This window comes from Aquarana catesbeiana, linkage group LG06, assembly GCF_042186555.1.
Source record: "Aquarana catesbeiana isolate 2022-GZ linkage group LG06, ASM4218655v1, whole genome shotgun sequence".
In the NCBI taxonomy this organism is placed as follows: Eukaryota; Metazoa; Chordata; class Amphibia; order Anura; family Ranidae; genus Aquarana; species Aquarana catesbeiana.
In genome coordinates this window covers 92,232,509-92,259,931 of record NC_133329.1, presented here as the reverse complement: position 1 = coordinate 92,259,931, position 27,423 = coordinate 92,232,509, and the positions used below count along the sequence as shown (strand labels likewise).

Genomic DNA, 27,423 nt, shown 5'->3' with positions numbered 1-27,423 from the left:
TATTTTGTTGCCACTGCACGTTTGTGCGCAATTTTAAAGCATGTCATGTTTGGTATCCATGTACTCGGCCTAAGATCATCTTTTTTATTTCATCAAACATTTGGGCAATATAGTGTGTTTTAGTGCATTAAAATTTAAAAAAGTGTGTTTTTTCCCCAAAAAATGCGTTTGAAAAATCGCTGCGCAAATACTGTGTGAAAAAAAAAAAATGAAACACCCACCATTTTAATCTGTAGGGCATTTGCTTTAAAAAAAATATATAATGTTTGGGGGTTCAAAGTAATTTTTTTTGCAAAAAAAAAAATAACTTTTTCATGTAAACAATGAGTGTCAGAAAGGGCTTTGTCTTCAAGTGGTTAGAAGAGTTGGTGATGTGTGACATAAGCTTCTAAATGTTGTGCATAAAATGCCAGGACAGTTCAAAACCCCCCCAAATGACCCCATTTTGGAAAGTAGACACCCCAAGCTATTTGCTGAGAGGCATGTCGAGTCCATGGAATATTTTATATTGCGACACAAGTTGCGGGAAAGAGACAAATTTTTTTTTTTTTTTTTGCACAAAGTTGTCACTAAATGATATATTGCTCAAACATGCCATGGGAATATGTGAAATTACACCCCAAAATACATTCTGCTGCTTCTCCTGAGTACGGGGATACCACATGTGTGAGACTTTTTAGGAGCCTAGCCACGTACGGGACCCCGAAAACCAAGCACCGCCTTCAGGCTTTCTAAGGGCGTGAATTTTTGATTTCACTCTTCACTGCCTATCACAGTTTCGGAGGCCATGGAATGCCCAGGTGGCACAAAACCCCCCCAAATGACCCCATTTTGGAAAGTAGACACCCAAAGCTATTTGCTGAGAGGTATAGTGAGTATTTTGCAGACCTCACTTTTTGTCACAAAGTTTTGAAATTTGAAAAAAGAAAAAAAAAGTTTTTTCTTGTCTTTCTTCATTTTCAAAAACAAATGAGAGCTGCAAAATACTCACCATGCCTCTCAGCAAATAGCTTGGGGTGTCTACTTTCCAAAATGGGGCCATTTGGGGGGGTTTTGTGCCACCTGGGCATTCCATGGCCTCCGAAACTGTGATAGGCAGTGAAGAGTGAAATCAAAAATTTTCACCCTTAGAAATCCTGAAGGCGGTGCTTGGTTTTCGGGGCCCCGTACGCGGCTAGGCTCCCAAAAAGTCCCACACATGTGGTATCCCCGTACTCAGGAGAAGCAGCTGAATGTATTTTGGGGTGCAATTCCACATATGCCCATGGCCTGTGTGAGCAATATATCATTTAGTGACAACTTTTTGTAAATATATATTTTTTTTTTTTGTCATTATTCAATCACTTGGGACAAAAAAAAATAAATATTCAATGGGTTCAACACGCCTCTCAGCAATTTCCTTGGGGTGTCTACTTTCCAAAATGGGGTCATTTGGGGGGGTTTTGTACTGCCCTGCCATTTTAGCACCTCAAGAAATGACATAGGCAGTCATAAATTAAAAGCTGTGTAAATTACAGAAAATGTACCCTAGTTTGTAGACGCTATAACTTTTGCGCAAACCAATAAATATATGCTTATTGACATTTTTTTTTACCAAAGACATGTGGCCGAATACATTTTGGCCTAAATGTATGACTAAAATTTAGTTTATTGGATTTTTTTTATAACAAAAAGTAGAAAATATCATTTTTTTTCAAAATTTTCGGTCTTTTTCCGTTTATAGCGCAAAAAATAAAAACTGCAGAGGTGATCAAATACCATCAAAAGAAAGCTCTATTTGTGGGAAGAAAAGGACGCAAATTTCGTTTGGGTACAGCATTGCATGACCGCGCAATTAGCAGTTAAAGCGACGCAGTTCCAAATTGGAAAAAGACCTCTGGTCCTTAGGCAGCATAATGGTCCAGGGCTCAAGTGGTTAATCCTACTTATTATTATTATTATTATTATTATTATTATTATTATTATATTCAGTCTCCACTGTTAAAATTGCTTGTGTACTATCCATCATGCTGTACTGTATATAGTTCGCCAAATCTACTCATTTTCAGAGATTGTTTTACAATCATTCTTTGCCAAAGGTCCTACTGGTCACAGAACACCCTGTTGCAAGCTGAAAATGCTAAATCACTATCTTGCAATTAGCCGCATTATCAGCCTTCCTGGATACTTCTTCAGCGGGGTGAGGATGTTGTGCTGATACACCGCATCCCTGTGGTCACCGAGTTGTTGGCACACCTGGTCAAGTCGATCATGGTGATTATTAATGCAGACTCCTATAGGGAGAGGGAGAATGTTTGCACTTCAAAAATAAAGTTGTGATCCACTCCCTATTTCAACAAAAAATGATTATAATGTTTTGGGGGGGAATTTAGTTATGTTTCTGGAAGAAAGCCTAAGGGCGATTCACACTGTTTATCACCCTAAATCTCTGAGCGCATGAGTGATTAATTGCATCACACGGCTTCTTCCTTTTTTTTAATTTTGTATGAGCTTTTTTTTGAATTGTACAAAACGTACACTTCATTCACTGCAATGTCCGACAGTGCAGTGCGATTCGTGCCAGTGCGCTGTGATGAAATACAGCATGTCTGCATTTTATTGCAGCACGCTACAGTGCTGCGCTAGGCTGCTTTGCAGTGCGAATGGGACACACAGGAAACCATTTCTTGTGTGTACCTGTGGTGACAGACGTTTTTTCATGCGGTCAAACATCTGTCACCGCGCATAGTGTGAATTGGCCCTTACTCCTGTTTTCATTTTTTTTTTTGTTTTGGATAGAGAAGGGACAACCACATTTCTGTCATATCTCCGTTTCTCTCTAATTCCATTTAGGGGCATTTTCCCTCAATTTCTGTGCCACCTGTGTTAGAAAAGGAGGGGGGATTACAGATGTCACCAGGACATGAGGGTACATTCAGAAATAACCTGCCAGAAGTTCTGACCTTCTTCTCCTCCTCCCTTTTTTTTTTTTTTTTTTTCTTCTTGTGCATGTGGGAAAGATTTTTCATCACTTCTATCCTGAGACTGTAATTTCCCCAATTGAGACACAGACCACAACACAAGGAGCTCTAACCCTTCCCTGCTCTATTCAAAAACGTAAATGGTTTTGGCTAGAATTGCACTTACATTTTTTTTATGATGAATTACAGTTGAACCTTTCACCACTCACTCCTACAGCCAACCCTTTCTGCACTGCTGTACGAACCAAGCAAACAGGACGTCACTCTGTAAAAGGTAGAACCTGAGCTTGACACTTTTTATAATACACTATGGGGTTTATTTACTAAAGGCAAATCCACTGTGCACTGCAAGTGCACTCGGAAGTGCAGTCGCTGTAGACCTGAGGGGGACATGCAAGGATAATTAAACAGCATTTTTGCTTGCAAATGATTGGATGATAAAATCAGCAGAGTTTCCCCTCATTTCAAATCTTACCCTCAGATCTACAATGACTGCACTTCCAAGTGCACTTGCAGTGCAGAGTGGATTTGCCTTTAGTAAATCAACCCCTATAACTGTTTTTAGAAGAACCTAGGGCATTAACTATACCCCCTTCTGTAGGCATCACACCTGTTCCTATATTGCTTGAAGTTTAGTGCTGGTAAACTGTACTTGTTTCTCTCCCTTTAGTTGTGCACTTCATCCATGATTCCCATTTAATATATACAAAAATTCTGTCTTCTAGCGTCGACGGCAGGTGTTGGAAGAGTCTCAGCGGCTCACAGAGTTGTTAAACAGGTGAGTGAATAACTGACAGCTTCTGTCAAAGTTAAAAGTGGAGCTGTGGGCATTCAGTTATTTGGGTGCAAATTTTGCTAAAGCCCAGAGCCCCAGCAGTAAATCATAAAGCAGAACTAAACCCATTGATTTACCGGTTTCATAAAAGTTACATTCCTGGAATGTTGGAAATGCAAACTGTCACATTTGCTTGTGTGTGTGTGTGTGTGTGTGTGTGTGTCAAACTGTCAAACCATCAAATAGCTGGGGTCATAACTGATCAAATGCGCAGCACCATGGCAGTTGCAGATCAAACAGGAGCAGCTTCCTTGGCTATATAGTATAGGAGGGTTTAATTCTGCTTTAAGGCTGTCAAAGTTCTACAAACTTGTCAGTGCCTAAAAATGGAGAACTGAGTATGTGCAGAGCAGGGTGAGATAGTGTGTTACTGGGTTTTATTTTATTTATTTTTTTCTTGAACAGTTAGCTTTTATTTGGTGTATATTAATACAGTGGTGTAGGAAAAAATGACATTCTTTTAGTCAGCTATTGTCCATCACGAGTGTTCACAGTCATAAGGAGTGGATATCCTGGGCCCCATGAGATCCATTAGTAGTATGGCCCTCCCTAGAGGCCTCTGAAGAGCCCCTGTCACTCGAGTACATTACTGGATTTTAAACAGTATAGTCGCTTATTTTTAATGTTTCACATCACTATACCTGCAAAAGGGGCCAGTCTGAAGTGATCTAGCCAGCGCGGAACAAATTCCAGAGGGTAGTATTGGGGGCATTAGTGGTCGATTGACTAAAGCACCTAAACCTGAGGTAAGTACAGTAGTCCTTTTTGCAATCTCAGAACACCCAATAAGGAGATAGCAGCATGCGTCCGGACTAAACTACATGGCATGTTAAATGCCAGGAGTCTGGCGGACAAGATGGGAGAACTAGAGCTACTGTTGTACAAGGAGGATTTCGATTTTGTGGGAATTTCAGAGACTTGGTTCAACAGCTCTCATCATTGGCTGGCAACCATTCAAGGGTATTTCCTATATCGCAGAGATAGGGAGGGTAAAAAGGTGGAGGGGTATGCCTGTATATCAAAAATGATGCACAAGTGAATGTGAGGGACGACAACTAATGGAGCAAGGGAGGAGGTGGAATCCTTATCGGTGGAGCTACAAAGGGAGGAAACTAAGGGGAAAGTAATACTGGGAGTATGCTATAGGACCCATAACCAGAGGGAGGAGGGGGAGGCGAACCTCTTATCACAGTTTGGAATGGCGGCAAGGATGGGAAGTGCCATTATAATAGGGGATTTTATTTATCCAGACATAGACTGGGTGGAAGGAACCACGCATTTGTCTAAAGCTCGCCACTCCTTAAATGTCTTGCAGGACAATTTAATGGGTCAGATGGTAAATGCACCAACAAGAAACAAACCGTTACTAGACCTACTGGTTACCAACAATACAGACCTGATCACAGATGTGGAAATACGGGGCAATTTAGGAAACGGCGATCACAGGTCAATTAGTTTCAGTATAAATCACACAAATAGTTCCCCATAAACGTTTACTGTACAAACTAAGGTCCGTTGGCATGGACCATAGGGTAAGTACATGGATTGAAAACTTGGCTACAAGGGCGAGCTCAGAGGGTGTTGATAAATGGGGAATACTCGGAATGGTCTGGTGTGGAAAGTGGGGTCCCCCAGGGTTTTGTCCTGGGACCAATCCTATTTAATTGTATTCATAAACGACCTGGAGGATGGGATAAACAGTTCAATCTCTGTATTTGCGGACAATACTAAGCTAAGCAGGGCAATAACTTCTCCACAGGATGTGGAAACCTTTTAAGAAGATCTGAACAAATTAATGGGGTAGGCAACTACATGGCAAATGAGGCTTAATGTAGAAAAATTTAAAATAATGCATTTGGGTGGCAAAAATATGAATGAGGGTCTTAGTAGATGACAAGCTCTGCAATGGCATGCAATGCCAAGCTGCTGCAAGCAAAGCCAACAGAATATTGGCATGCATTAAAAATGGATTAACTCCAGGGATAAAGTGATAATTCTCCCACTATACAAGACTCTGGTCCGGCCACACCTGGAGTATGCCGTCCAGTTCTGGGCACCAATCCTCAGGAAGGATGTGCTAGAATTGGAGAGATTCCAGAGAAGGGCAACAAAAGCTAATAAAGGGACTGGAAGACATTAGTTATGAGGAAAGGTTACGAGCACTGAACTTATTCTCCCTGGAGATGAGACGCTTGAGAGGGGGTATGATTTCAATGTACAAATACCATACTGGTGACCCCAAAATAGGGAGAAAACTTTTACGTGAAAGGGAAATTTAAAAAGACAAAACACAAGCAGTGGTTTCAGTGGGAAGCATAGATAATTTCAAAAAACTATTAGGCACCTAAACGACCTTAATATACAGGGATATACAATGTATTACTGACAAAAGCGCACACCCACAGATTGGACTTGTCTTTTTTTTCAACCTCGCCAACTATGCAACAATGTAATTCACCTGTTTCTCAAAACCATTACATTAAAGGCATGCCATTATTGATGACTGTCACTGTTGCTTGTGCTCTCAACCAAACCTTTCGATTTATGACACCAGCTATTTGAAAGCTTGTCAAATGTACAGCATCATGGCATTTGCAGATCAGAGATGGCAGCTTCCTTGGCTGGAGAAGTTTGGTTCCCCATTGCAACAAACCCAGCTTCTCTAGCTGCAGGCACTCTGGAGCAGTAGTTCTTCAAAGTCCACAAGCGATCCAATAAAGTCAATTAAATATGAGATTTGACTTTTTTTTTTTTTTTTTTTTTTTTCTAAACTTCTTGTACACCTGCTCCTGTATTTATGTTGGAGATTAGAAGGAGGGAAGTCTTCCAAGTTCCTGTTGCACTTTGGGACAAAATTGGATGGGGGGAAGGAAAATAAAAACTTAAAGCCTTTGTTTTTTTTTTTTTTCTTTTTCGGTTAAAAATTCCATTGTGCCTGCAGATACAAAGTTCAGTGAGAGATTCTTCAAAATCGTTTCATAATATGAATATAGCTTGGTCACAGTTCTGGAAATGACAAGAGATGGCCACGCCACATTCCTGGATAGGTTTAAAAAATGCGCTGGAGGGAACTGAATCACGTCATACTGCACCAAAAATGAAAATTATTTTTTTGGATACACTTGTGTATTTTTAGTCTATTGGTTTATTTAAAAGGAAGCTGACAGCGATGGTCATATTAGTATGTTTGCAATTGATGCTGTAACCTGTTGTGTTTCTTAAGTCAAATGAAGGAACTTGATGAGACGGAAAGTGAAGCTTTGGAGCTCTGCGAAGGTGAAGAGGAGGATGAGATGTCGGAACATAACCTCTGGGTGGACAAATATACCCCGAGGTGCTACACGGAACTTCTCAGTGATGATGTAAGCTTTTTCACATGTCAGATTCAGAATAAAGTTTATTTCCTTTAAATTGTATTGAAAAAAGTAGATCGAAATCTAAGACTGTTTGGACAACATACTATGATGTATATTATGACCGTAAACATATTTTATTTTTAGTAGTCACCAGTAATAAGTGTGACCTCTCAAATTTAAAGGGGGGCTCTAGGCAAACGGCTACCATAAACATATGGTTTAAAAAAAAAAAAAAAAGATTACTGTTTTACCAAGTATTTGCCATTTTTGCCAGCAATTTTTTGATGATAGGCATGCCTTTACAAGTCACTAAGATACTACTGCTACTTCCTGGTTTGCCATGATTGCTTCCTTGGTCAGCACCCTGAACGGGGTGATGATGCTGATCACTGTCCAATGAGGAGACAGTGAATTGACACAGAAAGCTGAGTAGCTAAACCAGGAAGATGTATTGCTTCAAGCTAATTTCCATTTTTCCTGTCACTTTAAATAGTTTAGAGCAGGGGTCTTCAAACTGCGGCCTTCCAGGTGTTCAGGAACTACAATTCCCATCATGCCTAGTCATGTCTGTGAATGTCAGAGTTTTACAATGCCTCATGGGATGTGTAGTTCTGCAACAGCTGGAGGGCCGTAGTTTGAGGATCCCTGGTTTAGAGCAAGCTTGGCCAATAACCATTTCCTCCATTAGCTGCAGCATTGTCTGTAAGTGCTGTAGAATACTACATAGTATAATAACAAAATATGTAGTTTTAGCTACATACAGTACACAGTGCTGACTTCCCGTTTCACACCCGGAACAATGCAGGGTCAGTCTGAGAAGTGCTCAGCCATTCATATGTAGCTTTGTATCCTGTAAATGCAAAGCTACCTCTTGTTTGGCAGAGGTGGGCTGATGTCACAATCTGACTCAGCCAATCAGGGGAAGCTTTGTATTTACAGAATACAACACTGCCTATAAATGGCTGAGCGCTGATCAGACTGACCCTGCATTGTTCCGGGTGTGAGTTGGGAAATCTACCTTACAGCTGGAACCCAGTACTGCACTCTATGTAGCTGAAGCTACAAGCTGTTTATACAGTGCTTAAGAGACACTGCAGCAGCTAGTGAAGGAAATAGTTTGTTTGGACCAGCTTGGTCCAAACGAACTAAAGTGCCAGGAAACATGGAAATCCGCTTTGAAGCTGAACTTTAGGGGGGGGGGATCATTTAAATATATTCCTCCATAGCCCTTAAATAAGAGAAATCCTCTGTGTGCATCATTGCATTGCTGTAAATAGCCTGGGCATCGCCATTGGGGGAAAGCTTTGGGAGGGGACCCTGTAGAACAGGGGTCTCAAACTGGCGGCCCTCCAGCTGTTGCAAAACTACAAGTCCCATGAGGCATTGCAAGGCTGATAGTTACAAGCATGACACCCAGAAGCAGAGGAATGATGGGACTTGTAGTTTTGCAACAGCTGGAGGGCCGCCAGTTTGAGACCCCTGCTGTAGAACCTCCGACTACAGGAGGGTGGATACAAGACCAATCACCCTGCACATGGACAGAGAACAGCAATGACTGGTAATTATTACAGGAAGCTCATTCACAGAAGAATTGTTTTACGATGGATTAGTGCACAAATCTGGAAAGGATACACAAAACGCACCAAGATTTAATTAAAGTGTTTGTTAACCCCAAAAAAAATATACAGATCCTGGTCCCTTAAAGCAGTAAAAACTGTAAAAAAAAAAAAAAAAAAAAAAAAAAACCTTCTTCAACCCTCCACTTCCTGTATCCCCTCCATTGCGCTGGCCACGAAAATCGGGGCTGCTCGGCCCTGACCACCGTGGTCAAAGAGCGTCCCTGCATCATACGCTGCTGTCTCCTCTCTCCCCTCACCCCCTCCTTCCTGCCTGTTATCTGCCTCTGTGTCTGTCTCCACCCCACGCCGCTATTCTTTTATAAAAAAAAAAGTACAATTGTCACTGCCAGCCCCTATATTAGAGGCTGGTATAGCACACTATGTAAATTGTTTTAAAAAATGAGTGTTCTAAATACCAAATTTGAGCTGTCTTCAGGCCGGTCACGTGACTCGCAGCCGCTTTACAGCTATGAGACAGAGCTTCTGTGGAGGAGACGTGATCTGCCCGGCTGACATCAAAGGGAGATCACTGCTCCTCCCGCAGAAGACATCCATTGGAGCTGGAAAGCGGCCACGAGTCATGTGACCAGCCTGAAGATAGCTCAAATTCGGTATTTAGAACACTCGTTTTTTTCAACTCACTTAGTGTGCTATACCAACCTCTAATAGAGGGGCTGGCATAGACTTATAAAAACAGGTTAACAAACACTTTAACCACTTACGGACCGCCCGCAGTCATTATACGGCGGCACTTTGAAGTGGATCGTCATTTTTATGGCAGCAGCTAGCTGCCATAACCCAGATATCCACTTCTTCAGCGGGTGGTCCGCTTTCAGATAAAAGTGGTCTCAGCGGCATGGTGGGACTTGCAGTTTTGCAACAGCTGGAGGTCCGCTAATTGCATATCCCTGCTTTAAGAGCTACGGGCGGAAGTAACGTTTTGATGTTGCTTGCGCTCTGCAATGGTATGGAGCCGGGTGGGGGCCATCTTCCCCTCACTTAGCACCACACGGATTCGCCGCAAGATCACTTTTATCCGTGGCTGGAGAGGGGCCCTCCCGCCGCGCTCCGGTGCCCCCGGCAGTGACAAAAGCGATTGGATCCTGTCCCCTCTGTGGTGTGGTGCTAAGTGAGGGAAAGATGGCCCCCACCCGGCTCCATACCATTGCAGGGCGCAAGCAACATCAAAACGTTACTTCCGCCCGTAGCTCTTAAAGCAGGGATATGCAATTAGCGGACCTCCAGCTGTTGCAAAACTGCAAGTCCCACCATGCCTCTGCCTCTGGGTGTCATGCTTGTGGCTGTCAGTCTTGCTATGCCTCATGGGACTTGTAGTTCTGCAACAGCTGGAGGTTCGCTAATTGCATATCCCTGTCCTAAAGGGTCTTTTTATATATATATATTCTATATATATATATATATATATATATATATATATACATTCTAGTAATAATCTTTTTGACCACAGATCTCATATTTAAGAGGTCCTGTCATGCTGTTTTTTTTTTTTTTTCTATTACTAGGGATGTTTACATTTCTTGTAATAGGAATAAAAGGGACACATTATTTTTACACTGTTCTTTAAAAAAAAAAAAAAAAGTAAAATAAATAAGAAAAAAGAGAAAAATTTTAACGCATTGCAGAAGCAAACGCATACGTGAGCAGCGCCCGCATATGAAAACGGTCGTTGGAGCGAAAGCAATAATAATAGCCCTAGACCACCTCTGTAACACAAAATATGCAACCTGTAGAATTTTTTAAAAGTTGCATATGGAGATTTTTAAGGATAAAAGTTTGTCACCATTCCACGAGCAGGCACAATTTTGAAGCGTAACATGTTGGGTATCAATTTACTCAACATAACATTATCTTTCACAGTATAAAAAAAAAATTGGGCTAACTTTACTGTTTTATTTTTTAATTCAAAAAAGTTTTTTTTTAAGTGTGCTTGTAAGACTGCTGCGCAAATGTGATGTGACAGAGTATTGCAACGACCGCCATTTTATTCTCTAGGGTGTTAGAGAAAAATTATATATAATGTTTGGGGTTCTAAGTAATTTTCTTGCAAACAAACTGATTTTAACTTGTAAACAACAAGTTTAAAAAATAGGTCGGATCTTAAAGTGGTTAAGAATACCCGTGGACAATATTTACAGTGAGGAGGGAAAAAAGTATTTGATCCCCCTGCTGATTTTTGAGATTTGCCCACTGACAAATGATTCGTCTATAATTTTAATGGTAGGTTTATTTGAACAGTGAGAGACAGAATAACAACAAAAATATCCAGAAAAACGCATTTAAAAAAATGTTTTTAATTGATTTGCGTTTTAATGAGTGAAATAAGTATTTGACCCCTTCGCAAAACATGACTTAGTACTTGGTGGCAAAACCATTGTTGGCAATCGGAGGTCAGATGTTTCTTGCAGTTGGCCACCAGGTTTGCACACATCTCAGGAGGGATTTTGTCCCACTCCTCTTTGCAGATCCTCTCCAAGTCATTAAGGTTTTGAGGCTGACGTTTGTTAATTTGAACCTTCAGCTCCCTCCACATATTTTCTATGGGATTAAGGTCTGGAGACTTAGTAGGCCACTCCAGGACCTTAATGTGCTTCTTCTTGAGCCACTCTTTTGTTGCCTTGGCCATGTGTTTTGGGTCATTGTCATGCTGGAATACCCATCCACGACCCATTTTCAATGCCCTGGCTGAGGGAAGGAGCTTCTCGCCCAAGGTTTGATGGTACATGGCCCATCGATGCGGTGAAGTTGCCCTGTCCCCTTAGCAGAAAAACACCCCCAAAGAATGTTTCCACCTCCATGTTTGATGGTGGGGATGGTGTTCTTGGGGTCATAGGCAGCATTCCTCCTCCTCCAAGCACGTGAGTTGAGGTAATGCCAAAGAGCTCGATTTTTGGTCTTATCTGACCAAAACACTTTTACCCAATTCTCCTCTGAATCATTCAGATGTTCATTAGCAAACTTCAGACGGGCCTGTACATGTGCTTTCTTGAATAGGGGGATTTTGTGGGCGCTGCAGGATTTCAGTCCTTCACAGCGTAGCGTTACCAACTGTTGTCACCCTCTCACCAAGCTGCTTGGCGATGGTCTTGTAGCCCATTCCAGACTTGTGTAGGTCTACAATCTTGTGCCTGACATCCATGGATAGCTCTTTGGTCTTGGCCATGGTGGACAGATTGGAATCTGATTGCTTCTGTAGACAGGTGTCTCTTATATAGGTAACAAGCTGGGATTAGGAACACTCCCTTTAAGAAAAGGGAGCCAGAAATCTTGCTGATAGGGGATCAAATACTTATTTCACTCATTAAAATGCAAATCGATTTTATAGCTTTTTTGAAATGCATGTTTCTGGATGTTTTTGTTCTGTGTTTCGCTGTTAAAATAAACCTACCATTAATATTATAGACCGATTTCTATCTCAGTGGGCAAACGTACAAAATCGACAGGGGATCAAATACTTCTTTCCCCTCACTGTACCTATCCCGGAGTTCATAGAACTAAATGCATCGCCTGCCTAGCAGTGCAGAAAATGTGTAATTTTACAGAATTGCAACTGTGGCAAGTAAAAAGTGTATATATTTCACCTGTGTATTTATCTTTTTGCTCGGGGCTTCATAATTCTAAGTCATTTATAGCATTTAAAGTTTGTAATTTAAAAAACAAGCACACAAAGTTTTTTATATTGTAGTTTTTATGGTCTGAGTTGCCTAAATGCACTAGTAAACAATTGAGCATAGGTATAAAAGTGTAGTGACATTTGTACAGAAGAAAGGGTGTTGGCTTTTTTCACATTCACAACCAAGGGATTCTCTTCCTCCTACTTTATTTTTTTTAAATCTGATGGTAGTAAAACAAAACCAACTAGACTTGCTGATTATTCTTGAAATTGCGTCACCAATGGGCTGGCTGGCTGCTTTGGCTCAATAATGGGATTATGACTTTAAATACCATGGAATTTCCTCCCTGGTGAACTGAAGTCATTTAAAGAAGTAAATCCTGATGGGTTTTACTTCCTCATTTCCCCCTGCAAAGTAAAAGCATAATGGGCTAATATGCATCGCATACTAGCCCATTATGTTGCACTTACCTGCAAAGGAAGCCAGCGATGTCCCCTCTGTGTGGAAGCGTCATCATTTAATCTGAGTAAACAACTAAAGGAAGGGCTCTAGACCTTCTTTCGTGGCCAGTGCTGGAGGGAGCTGAATGCAGTGTTTTTCTTTAAGAAAATATTTCGGCTATTCTGAAATTCATTTTATCCATCCTCGCAAGAGGTTGTAAACCTTCACAAAAAAATCCCTTAAAAAAAAAAGACCCTGCAAGACAAAGGCATAATGAGCTAGTATGCATCGCATACTAGCTCATTATGAAATACTTACCTTAGAACAAAGCTGTTGCAGCCGTCCCCGTACACAGCTGTCACAGCCAACACCTTTCCCGGAGCTTCTTCTGGGTTTGTGGGCTTTGGTGCTGTGATTGGCCGGAGCCGTACATGCGCGCGGGAGCCTCCGTTCACGGCACCAGCTTGGAAGGATTGGCACCCATGGGCCGTTCCTTCAGAGCACTTGCAAGCAGTGATGTCATTGGCTGTATGCACTGGAAATCTCTCCTAAACTGTACAGGTTTAGGAGATATTTTCACTACCTATAGGTAAGCATTATAGGCTTACCTATAGGTAAAAGTCTGCAGAGGAAGTTTACTTCCTCTTTAAAGGATAACTGTATGTGGTTAATACATATAAGTAACACAAATAGTAACTGTTGTTTTGTGCTCTATAATTGTCTACATTTTTTTCCCCTCTTGGCTCAGTTTACGAATCGTTGCCTGTTGAAATGGCTGAAACTCTGGGATACGGTGGTGTTTGGAAAGGAGAAAGCTGTGAAAAAGGCCAAACCAAGCACTGAGCAAAAACCAAACTTCAGAACACAGAAGGAGCAGCAGGGCAAGTGGAAGACCAAAGCCCAGATCACAGAGGAGATTCTGGAGGCAGAGCTAGATCAGCACAATAGGCCTAAATACAAGGTAACTGAACAAAGTAATGAAGCGATGTCTTTAGCAATCTATGCATCTGATTTGAAAGTAAGGTCTCCTCTTGAGAATCTTGCCAGATTCTGCAGATATCCTGTATGGCAGTGGTTCTCAACGGCAGTCCTTAAGTACCCCTAACGGGCCATGTTTTCAGGTTTTACTTTACTTTGCACAGCTGCTTTAAATCAATGACAAGAGCTATTTTATCTAAGGGAAGTTCCCAAAACCTGGCCCATTGGGGGTACTTGATAATAACTCATTGAGTTATTGCAAAGATTCCAACACATTTCAAGAGCTTAAAAATCCCCCCTTCCCCAACACTGTCTCAGTGGTTTGCTTGAATCAATAACATTAAAGGATATGTTCACATTTAAAAAAACGAATGCACATTTTTTTTGCAGGGTAAAAAATTAGCATTCATTTATTTTTCTAAGGAGCCTGCAGAGCAATGCAGTGATCAGCAGATCAAGGGGTTCAATGTTCAGCTCCTGCAGATTCTCAGGATAGCCGTCTGCTCGAACAGGCAGGCAGTTACCTGAGAGCAGGAAAATTGGTGGACTACGAGAACGCTCATCGGCTTCCTAGCAGCTCATTGAAAACTACAAGCCGTCAGCCACAATGGCTGGAGGTACTTGTAGGCATTCATTCTCCGGAAACTGTGAATGAATGACATGGCCGTGCTGCTTTCAAATAGTCATAGTGGGTGCGGGGCAAAGATCCCCAGCCCGCTGTCACAGGGAGGGGGGAGAGGCTAGGGATGCTGGAACATGTTCCACCCTAAGAACAGGTTGAACAGGTAACATATTCTAAAAGTGAACTTATCCTTTAAAAGAATGGAAGATCTTACAGATACAATTAAAAGAAGGGAGTAGATCTTTCACTGTAAGTAGTTTTTTTGGCATACCTTTAGCTATCCACTTATTATGTTTCTACTTTCACTGCTCCCCGAGACCTGATATTAGAGTCCAATGTTTACATAGAAGGCATGGGCTACTGACATCATAAGGAGTCCTTGTTTACTTAGCCCCAACCACCGTTTGTTTTTTTTCTTTTCGGTTTCCCTTTTCTACTCCTTACTCTATGATCTGCCTCTGTTCTATTCTTTTCTTTCATCTGAATACATCCTCCTCCTTTACCCCACTTTCAGGACAAGTCAAAAATACTAAATGTATTACTGCCCCCGTAGAGATTGCGTGTGTCGACTTCCCTGGGCCTCCCCTGACTTTGCCGCCAGTTACTAGGTGTTTTTACACAACCAACCGTACTTTCATCCGCTCGTTATTCAATGATCAATCCAGGGGTTCGGGTTTTTTTTTTGGTATTTATTGTTGGAACTTGGATGGGAGAAGGGAATAGAGGTCGACCGATATATCGGCCGGCCGATATATCGGCCGATATTTGGCGTTTTTTACTTAATCGGCATCGGCCGATTGTGCTGATAAAAAAGGCCGATTATAACTTCAGCCGTGACTTGCAAATGACTTCTGTAATAGAAGTTAATGCAAGTTTTCTGAAGTTATCTGTGGAGAGGATTCTCCCCTCCTCTGGGCAGCCTGCCAAGTCTGATAAGAAGATACATTGTATCTTTCAGGTTCTTTTTATCAATAGACTGAACTCCCTGTGTAGAAGTTTTCAGTTTAACCATTTAAAGACTAAATCTTTTCTGACACTTGTTGCTTACAAGTAAAAATCCTGTATTTTCTGCTAGAAAATCACTTAGGACCCCCAAACATTATATATATTTTTTTAGCAGAGACCCTAGGGAATAAAATGGTGATTGTTGCAATATTTTATGTCACACGGTATTTGCGCAGCGGTCTTTCAAACGCAATTTAAAAAAAAAAAATACAGTTATGAATTAAAAAAAAAAAATAAGCAGTAAAGTTAGCCCATTTTTTTTCGTCCAAAAGTTTTGATTACCTGTTTTTGTGTATTTATTATTTAAGATAGGGTTTTTTTTTTTTTTTTTTTTTTTTTTTTTTTTTAGGTTTTTTTTTCTAAATTATACATACAAGTGAACTGATTGGAGGTTTGTTTTGTTTAATGTTTAAATGAAAAAAAAATTCTGTATTACTTAAGGCTGCTTTCACACTGGAGCGGGCAGGCGTTGATGGTAAAACGCTGCTAGTTTTAGCGGCGCTTTACCGTCATTTTAGAGGCGCTATTCGGCTGCTAGCGGGGCGCTTATAACCCAGCTAGCGGCCGAGGAAGGGGTTAAATGCGCCCCTGAAGCGCCGCTGCCAAAACGCTTTGCAGGCGCTTCGGTAGCGGTGCGCATTTATTTCAATGGGCAGGAGTGGTGGAGCAGCAGTATACACCGCTCCAAAGATGCCGTTTGCAGGACTTTTTTTTACATCCTGCCAGCGCATAGCCTCAGTGTGAAAGCACTCGGGATCTCACACTGAGACTGCAGGGGAGCCGTTTTACAGGCACTTTACAGGTGCTATTTTTAGCCCAAAAGCACCTGAAAAACGCCCCAGTGTGAAAGGGGTCTAACTGTTAGATTTTATGAGATGAAGGGAAAAAAGAAAGGAAAAAAAAAATCGGCCAAATATATCGGCCCAAAAAAATCGGCATCACATATCGGCCATCGGCCACCGCGATTTCTAAATATCGGCATCGGCATCGGCCAGAGAAAAACCCATATCGGTCGACCTCTAGAAGGGAATAGTGGGATACTTCCAACTATTTACAGAAGAGGACAACTCTCGCTCGCCCTCACCAGGTTGAATGTGATAGCAGACTCTCTGCTATACCATACTGCACTTGTATGGGAGAAATAAGTCCTTTGCTTGCTCTGGCAGTAGACTTGATGAAACTGTTTTATCTTCAGGACACTCGCTAGCATCCCCTTTGGCTGACACCCGTCCACTGACTCTACTAGCTGAAGGGATGTCCCTCACAGAACAGGCCCCATGACACAGATCTGTACTTACAGCAGGCAGAAACAGATCCTTCCTGGCGTGTCTCCCTTCTAGTCGGCTCTGCAGGACATTTGGGTTGCAGCTTTAGTCGGATTCAGGCCCTCGGGTCGACCACCTGAGATCGCATGTCAGCCTGTACAGAGGAGGGGCAGCCGCCCCCTCCCTTCGGGACCCTGCTCTCCAGCCGAAGACCATGTGCCCTTGGCATATATACAGTCACCCAGCATGCACTAAGGCACTTTCCTCTGCCAATGGCCAGAGCTGTAACTATGCCTGTGCTCTCACTTGTCTGGTTTCCTCCTCCACTGTCCAATAAGCCCTGTCCTATTGGACCAGAATGAAACATTCAGACAACACGAGCAGCATCTGTGCACTATGAGCAGACCCCATCAATGGATCCCTGGTAGGCAGAGAGTGTCTAAATTTACCTGGCAGCCTTCCTGGTAAGCAGAAAGACCCAAAAACTATACTCTCTTCTATCACCTACCCAGGAGGGTGCTACATAAGGATCTCCTCTTGTGTGTTTGGGAGAGGACTGACTACCTTGCGTTCAATCTTTGCCTACTAGCGTTTGTTTTTTATTCCTGTTATAAAAATCTGTCTTGAGGCAAGGAAGTCAGACTGGTTAGTCACTTTCTCTGTTTATGATTACGATTTTTATAGCAATGATGTAATAGTTTGAATGTGAACACTGTCTGTGTTCATCTACAGTTGTAACAATGTTTCTGTTTATAAGTCAGACTTCTGAAATGTACCAGTGTCAGATCTATGCTGACGATAATTCCATTATACGGAACTTCTGTTTATCTCCATGTTATGTAAAGCCTTGCTTCATTTCGTGAATATAAAATGTATAAAAAGAACTCCCCCTTCATCAGGGCTTGTATGCTGGCAGTGTAACAACAATGCAGATATGGGATCAGGGTCGCCAAACTAAAATCTGACAGATCAACTAACTCAAGCAATGTTAGTGCAACGATCTTCTCCCGTTGTGCCTTTGTGTTCTGACAGAGGTTTTTCGTTAATACCATTTTGGTTATTGTACTGAATCATTGTTTCTTGTGGCACTCTGATCCTTGTTATGCTGTACAGACTACAACAGGGACCCTATGGGACATCCTGTTTGACAAGTTTATATAAGAAATATAAATATTTTTGGGAGTTTAATGTTGTGTGTGTGTGTGGGGGGGGGTGTTTTTTGGTTAAAAAAAAATTACTATTTTGGATTTCGACTTGTAATTTTTGAATATTTTTAAGCCCTTTTCAAAGGCAATAGCTAATATTCTGACAAAACAAACGTTTGTGCATATAATGTACAGTAAATGTTTATTGAAAAATGAATGAACTTGGTTCAGAATTATTTTTACTAAAAAATAAATAATTCAGTTGGAAAAAATAACTTTTTTACCCAAAGTTTTTTTTTTCCAACTAAATATTTTTTTTTTTTAATTTTAGTAAAAATAATTCTGAACCAAGTTCATTCATTTTGCAATAAACATTTTACTGTACATTATATGCACAAACGTTTGCTTTGTCAGAATATTAGCTATTGCCTTCGAAAAGGGCTTAACATTCAAAATGACAAGTCGAAATCCAAAGTAGTAAATACCGGTAATATTTATTTATTTTATTTTTTTGTGAGCTTTGAAGATTGTTGGCTGTGGACCAATTTACTGGTTTTATGTAGAGGTGAGATTTGTCCCCATAGCTCTTTCAAGTGGTCACTGAACCAGTTATATTGGGATCTACCCAAACAGAGCTTACTCTCTCAATACTGTCCTATATAGCAAGGCCAGTTTTTTAGTGGAAGGTCCCACAAAACCGTGTTCCTTGGCCTGAATCAAACCAAGGACCCTCATGTTGCCCAGCAGCAATACTAACCAGACAGCCCCCATGCTGTCAAACTTCAAATCCTGCCCTAAATATTTCCTGTTTTTGAGAAGAAAAACCATAGCAGATTCTGACGGCTTATCGTTATTGCTCTTCTTAAATTAACATAAGGTCAAAACCTTTTTTGGATAACAGAAGGGGTAGAACATCGGTCAGGTATTTACTGATGCCTTTGTCACTGTTAGAGATTCACCCTTTTGAGTTGTGACCAGAACAGGAATAGAGACGTTTCTGTGACTTTAATAAGACTTCCGTGTGTGTTTTGTGTGTGACCTCCCTAATGGGACACAGTGAAAAAAAAAAAAAATATCCAAAATTACAAATGGTTTTTGGTTTGACATGGAACCCCCCTTCAGAAAGCCAAACAACTGCTGGTACTTTACTGATCAGTACCCTCCATGAAACGTGTGAGAGAATTGCCAAAAAACATTTTGAATTCAGAATGTATTTATTAACAAATAGACCTAATACAGGCTTATATTGATATCTAATGTATATTGTTTGTTAAGTTTCTTAAATATTCAATATATTTCTTCCAAGGTTGCATTGCTTACTGGTCCCCCTGGTCTTGGGAAAACAACCCTGGCTCATGTTATAGCAAGGCATGCTGGGTACAATGTTGTGGAAATGAATGCCAGGTGAGTGTTTATTAATGCTATGTGATTATAAAGGAGAAATGTAAGAAGTTAAAATTACTTTCAATTGCTCCTACTCTTTCCAGGTATTGTGTTCAGGTATTGGGTTTTTCTGTCTTCATTAACCTTACCAGTCAACTTACTGCCTCCAAAATCTCACTTATTGCTTTAAAGAGTTAATGTGCCCAAGCATAATATTTCATCCTTCCGTGAATGCATTTAGGATGAATTACAGAACATCTGATATGTTTTGCACTTGGCTTCTGTGGTTGCCTGCTGCAAGAAGAGCGATCTTCCTTGGCCATCCTATTCATCTGCTCCAGTTTTCATAGTAACCACTAGGGATGCACTGATAATGGTATCTGTGCCGATACCAAGCATTTGTGCGAGTATCGGTGCTCCCGGTATCAAAACCAATACTTTGCGGTGCAATTTGCGTCACTAGAAAATGAATGGGCACAAATCGCACTGCAAAGGAATTGCATGCGATTTGAGCAGGAATGCAGTGTCATTCCTGTCCGAATCGCATGTGATTTTTTTCCCCCACTGTTCCTCTGTGTGTATGTATGTATATATATATGTGTGTGTGTGTGTATATATGTATGTGTGTGTGTGTGTGTATATGTATGTATATATGTGTGTGTGTATGTGTGTATATATAATGTGTGTATGTAAGTATATATGTGTGTATATATATATATATGTATGTGTGTGTGTGTATATATATATATAGCTATCTATCTATCTATATCCCTCTATCTAGATAGATAGAGAGATATAGCTATAGATATAGAAAGGGAAAAGCGCCATCTAGTGGGCAGTTTATTAAAAATGTTAGAACGCTGGACTTCATTTTCCATGTTCCGCTACTCATCGGAATTCGTCTCCTGGGCAGAGAGGGTGGCCTAGGCAACACCACCTCATGACCATGTTGGAGTGATCCCTGATCCTAATCTTTCTGCTCCCCCTTCTTTTATCTTGACTCCTTCACCCCTATTTATAAATGTACCCTTAAGAATCCATTGAGCACCTACTCCTGGTACAAAACATGATTCTTACATCTAACTTCTCTGCAACATAACAGGTTTTTAGAATAAGTTTAGATGTAGTACTACAGGATGTTTGCATATAATCTCTTCATTTGAAATGTGAGGGTCTTGTATTTCTCCATGTTATGTCTCACTATGTTGTTCTAACTGCTGTCTCTTGTTAAGCATAATGAATCCGATACAATGCTCCTTATACATATGTTTTATTGTCCTTACTACTGTTAGTGATATTTTCTGTTTCTTTCAATAAAATCAGATTGAATTAAAAATGTTAGAACGCATAGTACATATCTGGCCAAATGCAGAATCTGTACAAAAAGAAAAAATGCGCAACCACAAAATGTGAAGAAAGGAGGCTGAGTCATGTATGTGGAAAAAACACAAAAATTATTTTTGCTTTGCAGATAACTACTGCAATCAATTACTGTGATTAAATAAGAAGAAATGTTCAAGTGATAAGATATCCCATATAGTATAGTCCACAAAACGTGGCACACGAATACAAACTTCATATGGCATCAAAAAACGCTTTTTCTGTTCATCAGTGATTAAAACAAACAGCGCCGCTTACCAGATATGGTGAATCTCAAATTATAGAGATCAAACGAGCACACACAGGAAGGATTACTCGGCAGAAGATCAGTTGTTTCCAAGCTCAGCAGTAGCTGGAGCCTTCCTTCCTGTCACGGATCAGCACTGCTACGATGTTCCTTACTGGGTTTTCCAGGAGATAAACTCCATTCATTGACATGTGTTATAAAATAGAACACAGAGGCTTCATGGTGCAGTACTAAGAATTTATTCAAAAGGTTTCCATAAACACTGACATCCAACACATACAATGTTCAAAACAGCCGTGGCTCAAGCCAGCCAGCTGATGCGTGCTGACGTCAAGACCTGTAGCTCCACCCAACGCGTTTTCCCATGCAAGGCATCGACTGCCGTACAAGGCTTTGATGCCTTATATGGGGAAACGCGTCGGAGCTACAGGTCTTGAAGCAAAAATAACTTGGCTTTTTTCGCATACACTACTCAACCGCCTTCTTTCTTCACATTTTGTGGTTGCGTATTTTTTTTTTTTTTGTACATTCTTATGAGCTGGATATTCTGAGTTTTTTTTTTTGTTTGTTTTTTTTAGATGCTGCACCTTTTTTAATATTCATATATATTTTTTTTATTTATATATTGTTGGGGTTTAGCGCAGATTTTCTCCTATTTCAAATGCAGAATCTGCATAGGTGTCCCTGTCCCACCCATGATGGCAAATCGCAACTGCTGGATGAGATGTAGAGGCGGTCGGTCCCCAAGCTGACATCACTTCTGCCCTATACCCACAGGGTCCTGGCACTTCTCCTCCAGCCCTGTGAGCACCTCCAGTGGCCGAGATTTGCTGTCATTTGTGGGACTGGGACACTATACAGATTTTGCATTTGGCCAGATACCGTCAGGTCCATTAATATTGGGACATCGACACAATTCTAATCTTTTTGGCTCTATACATCCCCACAATGTATTTGAAATGAAACGAACAAGATGTTTTAACTGCAGACTTTCAGCTTTAATTTGAGGGTATTTACATCCAAATCAGGTGAACGGTGTAGGAATTACAACAGTTTGTATATGTGCCTCCCACATTTTAAGGGACCAAAAGTAATGGGACAATTGGCTGCTCAGCTGTTCCATGGCCAGGTGTGTGTTTATTCCCTCATTATCCCATTTACAAGGAGCAGATAAAAGGTCCAGAGTTCATTTCAAGTGTGCTATTTGCATTTGGAATCTGTTGCTGTCAACTCTCAATATGAGATCCAAAGAGCTGTCACTATCAGTGAAGCAAGCCATCATTAGGCTAAAAAAAAAAGAAAACAAACCCATCAGAGAGATAGATTATGTGTGGCCAAATCAACTGTTTGGAACATCCTTAAAAAGAAAGAATGCATCGGTGAACTCAGCAACACCAAAAGACCCGGAAGACCACGAAAAACAACTGTGATGGATGACTGAAGAATTCTTTCCCTGGTGAAGAAAACATCCTTCACAACAGTTGGCCAGATCAAGAACACTCTCCAGGAGGTAGGTGTATGTGTGTCAAAGTCAACAATCAAGAGAAGACTTCACCAGAGTGAATACGGAGGGTTCACCACAAGATGTAAACCATTGGTGAGCCTCAAAAACAGGAAGGCCAGATTAGAGTTTGCCAAACAACATCTAAAAAAAGTCTTCACAGTTCTGGAACAACATCCTATGGACAGATGAGACCAAGATCAACTTGTACCAGAGTGATGGGAAGAGAAGAGTATGGAGAAGGAAAGAAACTGCCCAAAGCATACCACCTCATCAGTGAAGCATGGTGGTGGTAGTGTCATGGCGTGGGCATGTATGGCTGCCAATGGAACTGGTTCTCTTGTATTTATTGATGATGTGACTGCTGACAAAAGCAGCAGGATGAATTCTGAAGTATTTTGGGTAATATTATCTGCTTATATTCAGCAAAATGCTTCAGAACTCATTGGACGGCGCTTCACAGTGCAGATGGACAATGACCCAAAGCATACTGCGAAAGCAACCAAAGAGTTTTTTAAGGGAAAGGAGTGGAATGTTATGCAATGGCCAAGTCAATCACCTGACCTGAATCCGATTGAGCATGCATTTCACTTGCTGAAGACAAAACTGAAGGGAAAATGCCCCAAGAACAAGCAGGAACTGAAGACAGTTGCAGTAGAGGCCTGGCAGAGCATCACCAGGGATGAAACCCAATGTCTGGTGATGTCTATGTGTTCCAGACTTCAGGCTGTAATTGACTGCAAAGGATTTGCAACCAAGTATTAAAAAGTGAAAGTTTGATGGATGATTGTTAATCTGTCCCATTACTTTTGGTCCCTTAAAAAAAGTGGGAGGCACATATACAAACTGTTGTAATTCCTACACCGTTCACCTGATTTGGATGTAAATACCCTCAAATTAAAGCTGAAAGTCTGCAGTTAAAGCACATCTTGTTTCATTTTAAATCCATTGTGGTGGTGTATAGAGCCAAAAAGATTAGAATTGTTTTGATGTCCCAATATTTATGGACCTGACTGTATGTACTGTGAGTTCTAACATTTTTAATAAACTGCTTACTAGATGGCGCTTTTCCCTTTCTACGCACCCACACACAGGAGTAGTGGGGGGAACCACATGCGATTCAGACAGGACTCGCACCTCATTCCTGTTCAAATCGCATGCGATTTTTTTTTTTTTTCAGTGCGATTTGCAGCTATTTTTTTTTTTTTTGTATGGACGAAAATCGCACCGCAAAGTATCGGTATTGGCAAGTACTTGAACAAAAGTATCGTACTCATGCTCGCCAATAGGAAAAAAAAAAAAAAACGGTATCCAAGCAACCCTAGTATACCACTTAAATCTTCATATGGCAAAGGTGGTGAAGTAGAGTCATAAACTCTGGCAGAGAGGTATTGGCCAGAATGTCTGAGAGATTTACAGAGGTGGTTTCATTTGTGCTCCAATATCCTTCAGTAACAAACATCGCATTTAGGTAGACCATCTCTTTATTATTTTCTTACCATTTCCTTTCTTGTCATTTTATCAGCTCAAAGGTTTCTTTATCCATGTCCAGTTAAGAGCTGTACCCATCCACACCTAGAAAATGAAAATTGCAACAAATGTTAAGTCTCAAATTTAACACACCTTAGACTTTGAATTAAAGTAGCTATTCACCCTAAAAGTACTCGCCGAACGTTAAACAGCCATAAAGCCCATGTACCTTGGTAGGTATAGAACGCTACTTTTGGATTCAGTCCATGCACTTGTTTTCAAGCAATCTGCATTTGACACTGATGGCTATTATCAGCAACACCATGCAACTCATGGTGTCATTTAGCCCTCCTCACACTCTCCATGCCATGTGATTAACAGGATAAGACGACGGAGAAAGTGCATTCACATGGTTTCCCAGTCTGGTTTTGGAAAGGGCCAGAGACTGATGTCATTGTGCCCACCTGCTGCTTTGCATGCACAATAAAAACCTGACCTGCAGATTCAAATACAGAATGCTGTAAAGAAGGATATGGCCCCAAAATTTGAGTCTGCTACCAGTTGCCTCCAGCATTGCTCCAGTTGTTTCTTGCTGGAGACTGCCATTTTTTGCTGAAGCCCAGAGCCCCTGAGCAGCAGTAAATCTTTGGGCTGTTAGCAGATCGGCTTCTAGTGGCTCTGGTTTTTGGCACAATGCCAAAGATGTAGAGCAAGTGAGCGTGTGCAGGGCAGGGTGAGACAGCATATTCCTGGATTTTAAACAATATAGGCACTTCTATTTTTAATGTTTTAAGTTTTCTGACTAAAGTTCCACTTTGATCTGAATTTCAAGAAAGTATAAAAACATGCCAATAAATGCAGTCTTGTGTACATTTAACAATAATTAAAGCAATATGGAACACAAAAACTAAAATTTAATATATTGCAGCTTTCCCAATTTTTTTAATTTGGTGGATGCATTAGTTTTTTTTTTTTTTTTTTTTTTTTTTTTAGTTTTGTTGTTTTTTTCCCTTTTCACCAATGATCTGACCAGTAAGTCTATTATTTTTCAACTTCCAGTCTTTCTGCATGGAAAGTAGGTTATATGGGTTCCAATGGCGTAGTTCACAACAGCACAGTGCATTCCAGTGCTTTTCAGTTCCAGAAAAAAGTACAACATGCAGCTTTTTTCTTTTCTGCACAGAGCTGTACTGGAACAGCACTTAAGATAAATCGTTGAAAGCGGAACTAATTCCTCCTATCCTTTTCAGCCAAGGAAGCTGCCATCTTGGCCTCTGTTCAATCTGCAACTGCCATGGAGCTGCACATGTGATCAGTTATGACTCCAGCCATTGGATGGTTTGACAGTTTGATTGTGGGCACAACCAATGTGACAGATGGCATTCCCGGCATGCCAGGAATATAACTAATTTTTGAACCCATTAAATCGATGGGTTTAGTTCCACTTTAACACTCGCAGGGCTTCTTACAATGGTCCGCTTATATTCATTTTTGTAAAAATCTTTAGGATTTAAAGGAAATAAATTTTTGCTGTAGCTTTAAAAAAAAAAAAAAGCGTTAGCTGGAGTTTGGCTTTAATTTGTTAGTCCATACACGCCTGAGCGTGCTGCAACGACACCTGATGCACTGCATTTTTTTTTGCGCATTTTTGGAGCGACACTATTCATTTGAATGGAACTCCCTCCGCTCCAAAAACAGGCCAAAGAAGCTCATGTACCAAATTTTGACACAGCCAGGCGCATTTGGCGTCGCGTTTTTTGCCACTTTTTTTGTGCGTTTTGTCGCGGCAAAATGGCACCAAGTTTGGGGTGCTATTAAGAAATAATGGCACCCCAAACGCATCCCGCGTTTTTCTGTGATTCTGGAATCGCGGACAGAATCGCTGGCTTCTGTGATTCCAAAATGCTCAGGTGTGAATGGAGCCTTACACGACCCTTTCCCCAGACTGACAGTGCTGCTGTCCAAAGGTGTCTCTTGATCCTCCATCCAGAGTAGAGATGCCCTAAGACTGGATCACCAGGTGGAAATCAAGAAAGAGGCGCCAACCCCCCCCCCTTTGGCCCTGTGCTGATCACATGCACTCTCCCATTAGCACTGTCTAGACAGGTCGGGGGTCTTGCAGTCTCATAGGACAGTCAGAAAACTCCTCCTACAAGCTTTAACCAGTACATGGCTGGACACTGATAGAGGTCACAAGACTGCTATATACTGCTGATGAGAAAAGGTATTTAGCCGTTTATATTTACTACAAAAAAAAATGCATTTCCATATTCTGTGTACTGCAGAAGACCAGATATAGTGAATGCAGGGTCCTGGGTTTAGTAACACTTTAATGATTGGTAAGCTGAAAAAAATACATTTTTGTCTGGGGGGGTTAATACTGCTTTCAATTTATTAAATTTATTTTTAATGCAGCTTGTGTAACTGAAACTCTTTCAATATCCATTCCTGTAATCTCTAGTATAGCACTACTCAGACTGTAGAGGGAGCATTAGTACTGTAAGCCAATCAGGTGCTACAGTGTTTGCTTGTGTGGTGCAGTTTCAGCAACATCTGAACATTCCTGTTTGTATGGAGGTGACCAGAAAGGTAACTTTTTTTTTTTTCTGTTTAATTTACCAGTGATGACCGCAGTCCAGACGTCTTCAAGACACGTATAGAAGCCGCTACTCAAATGAAGTCTGTTCTGGGAATGGATGAGCGACCCAACTGCCTGATTATCGATGAAATTGATGGTGCACCCACTGTAAGTATAGGGACAGCGGCCTCATGTTTAAAAAAATCCGTAAGATCTAGTTTGCTGTCAGTGTTTAAAATGGAATTCTTGTTAAAAGAAGTTTGGTTCGAGTGTGGAAGGCTTAGAACCACGGTTAGGTTCTTAACCACTTCTTCAATACCAGGCACTTGGACACCTTCTTGCCCAAGCCAATTTTCAGCTTTCAGCGCTGTCGCAATTTGAATGACAATTGCGCGGTCATACAACACTGTACCCACAAATTAAGCTTTCTTTTGGTGGTATTTGATCACTTCTGCGATTTTTTTCATTTTTTGCGCAACAAATAAAGACCAAAGTTTTTCTTTGTTTCTGTTAAATTTTTTTGTAAATAAGTATTTTCGTCTTCACTGACGGGCACTGATAAGGCGGCACTGATGAGGTGGCACCAATGATATGGCACTGATGGGCACTCATAGGCAGCACTGATGGGTACTTATGGGTGGCACGGATGGGCACTAATGGATGACACTGATGGTTGGCATTGCTGGGCATCACTTAATTCTGTTACATAATGGTGCCAGTTAGTGCCCATATGTGGGCACTAATGGCACATATTTGGCATTAATTTGCACATGTGGATGGCCATGGGGGATGTACCTGGCCATCTACATGTTATGTGCCTCCCTGGTGGTCCTGGCGGCTTCCCTGGTGTTCCAGTGTGTGCATCCGAGGGGGGGCTGCGCTGATAAACAATCAGCACAGACCCCCCGTCAGGAGAGCCGCCGATCGGCTTTCCTCTACGCATGTCTGTCAGACGCGAGTGAGGAAAAGACGATCCCCGGCTCTCCCTGTTTACATCGTGTTCTGC

General features: G+C 41.2%; 1 protein-coding gene across 4 annotated transcripts in view; it reads left to right on the top strand.

The window, feature by feature from the left end:
- The window catches only part of CHTF18 (chromosome transmission fidelity factor 18), a 122,120-nt gene that overhangs the window by 21,228 nt on the left and 73,469 nt on the right, over window positions 1-27,423 (top strand). For all 4 annotated transcript variants that reach the window (XM_073636435.1, XM_073636433.1, XM_073636434.1 and 1 more), the window contains exons 6-10: window positions 3,686-3,738; window positions 7,019-7,157; window positions 13,592-13,804; window positions 19,165-19,262; window positions 26,462-26,585. In XM_073636435.1, the coding sequence (XP_073492536.1) occupies window positions 3,686-3,738; window positions 7,019-7,157; window positions 13,592-13,804; window positions 19,165-19,262; window positions 26,462-26,585 (627 nt within the window). The remainder of the gene's footprint in view (window positions 1-3,685; window positions 3,739-7,018; window positions 7,158-13,591; window positions 13,805-19,164; window positions 19,263-26,461; window positions 26,586-27,423) is intronic.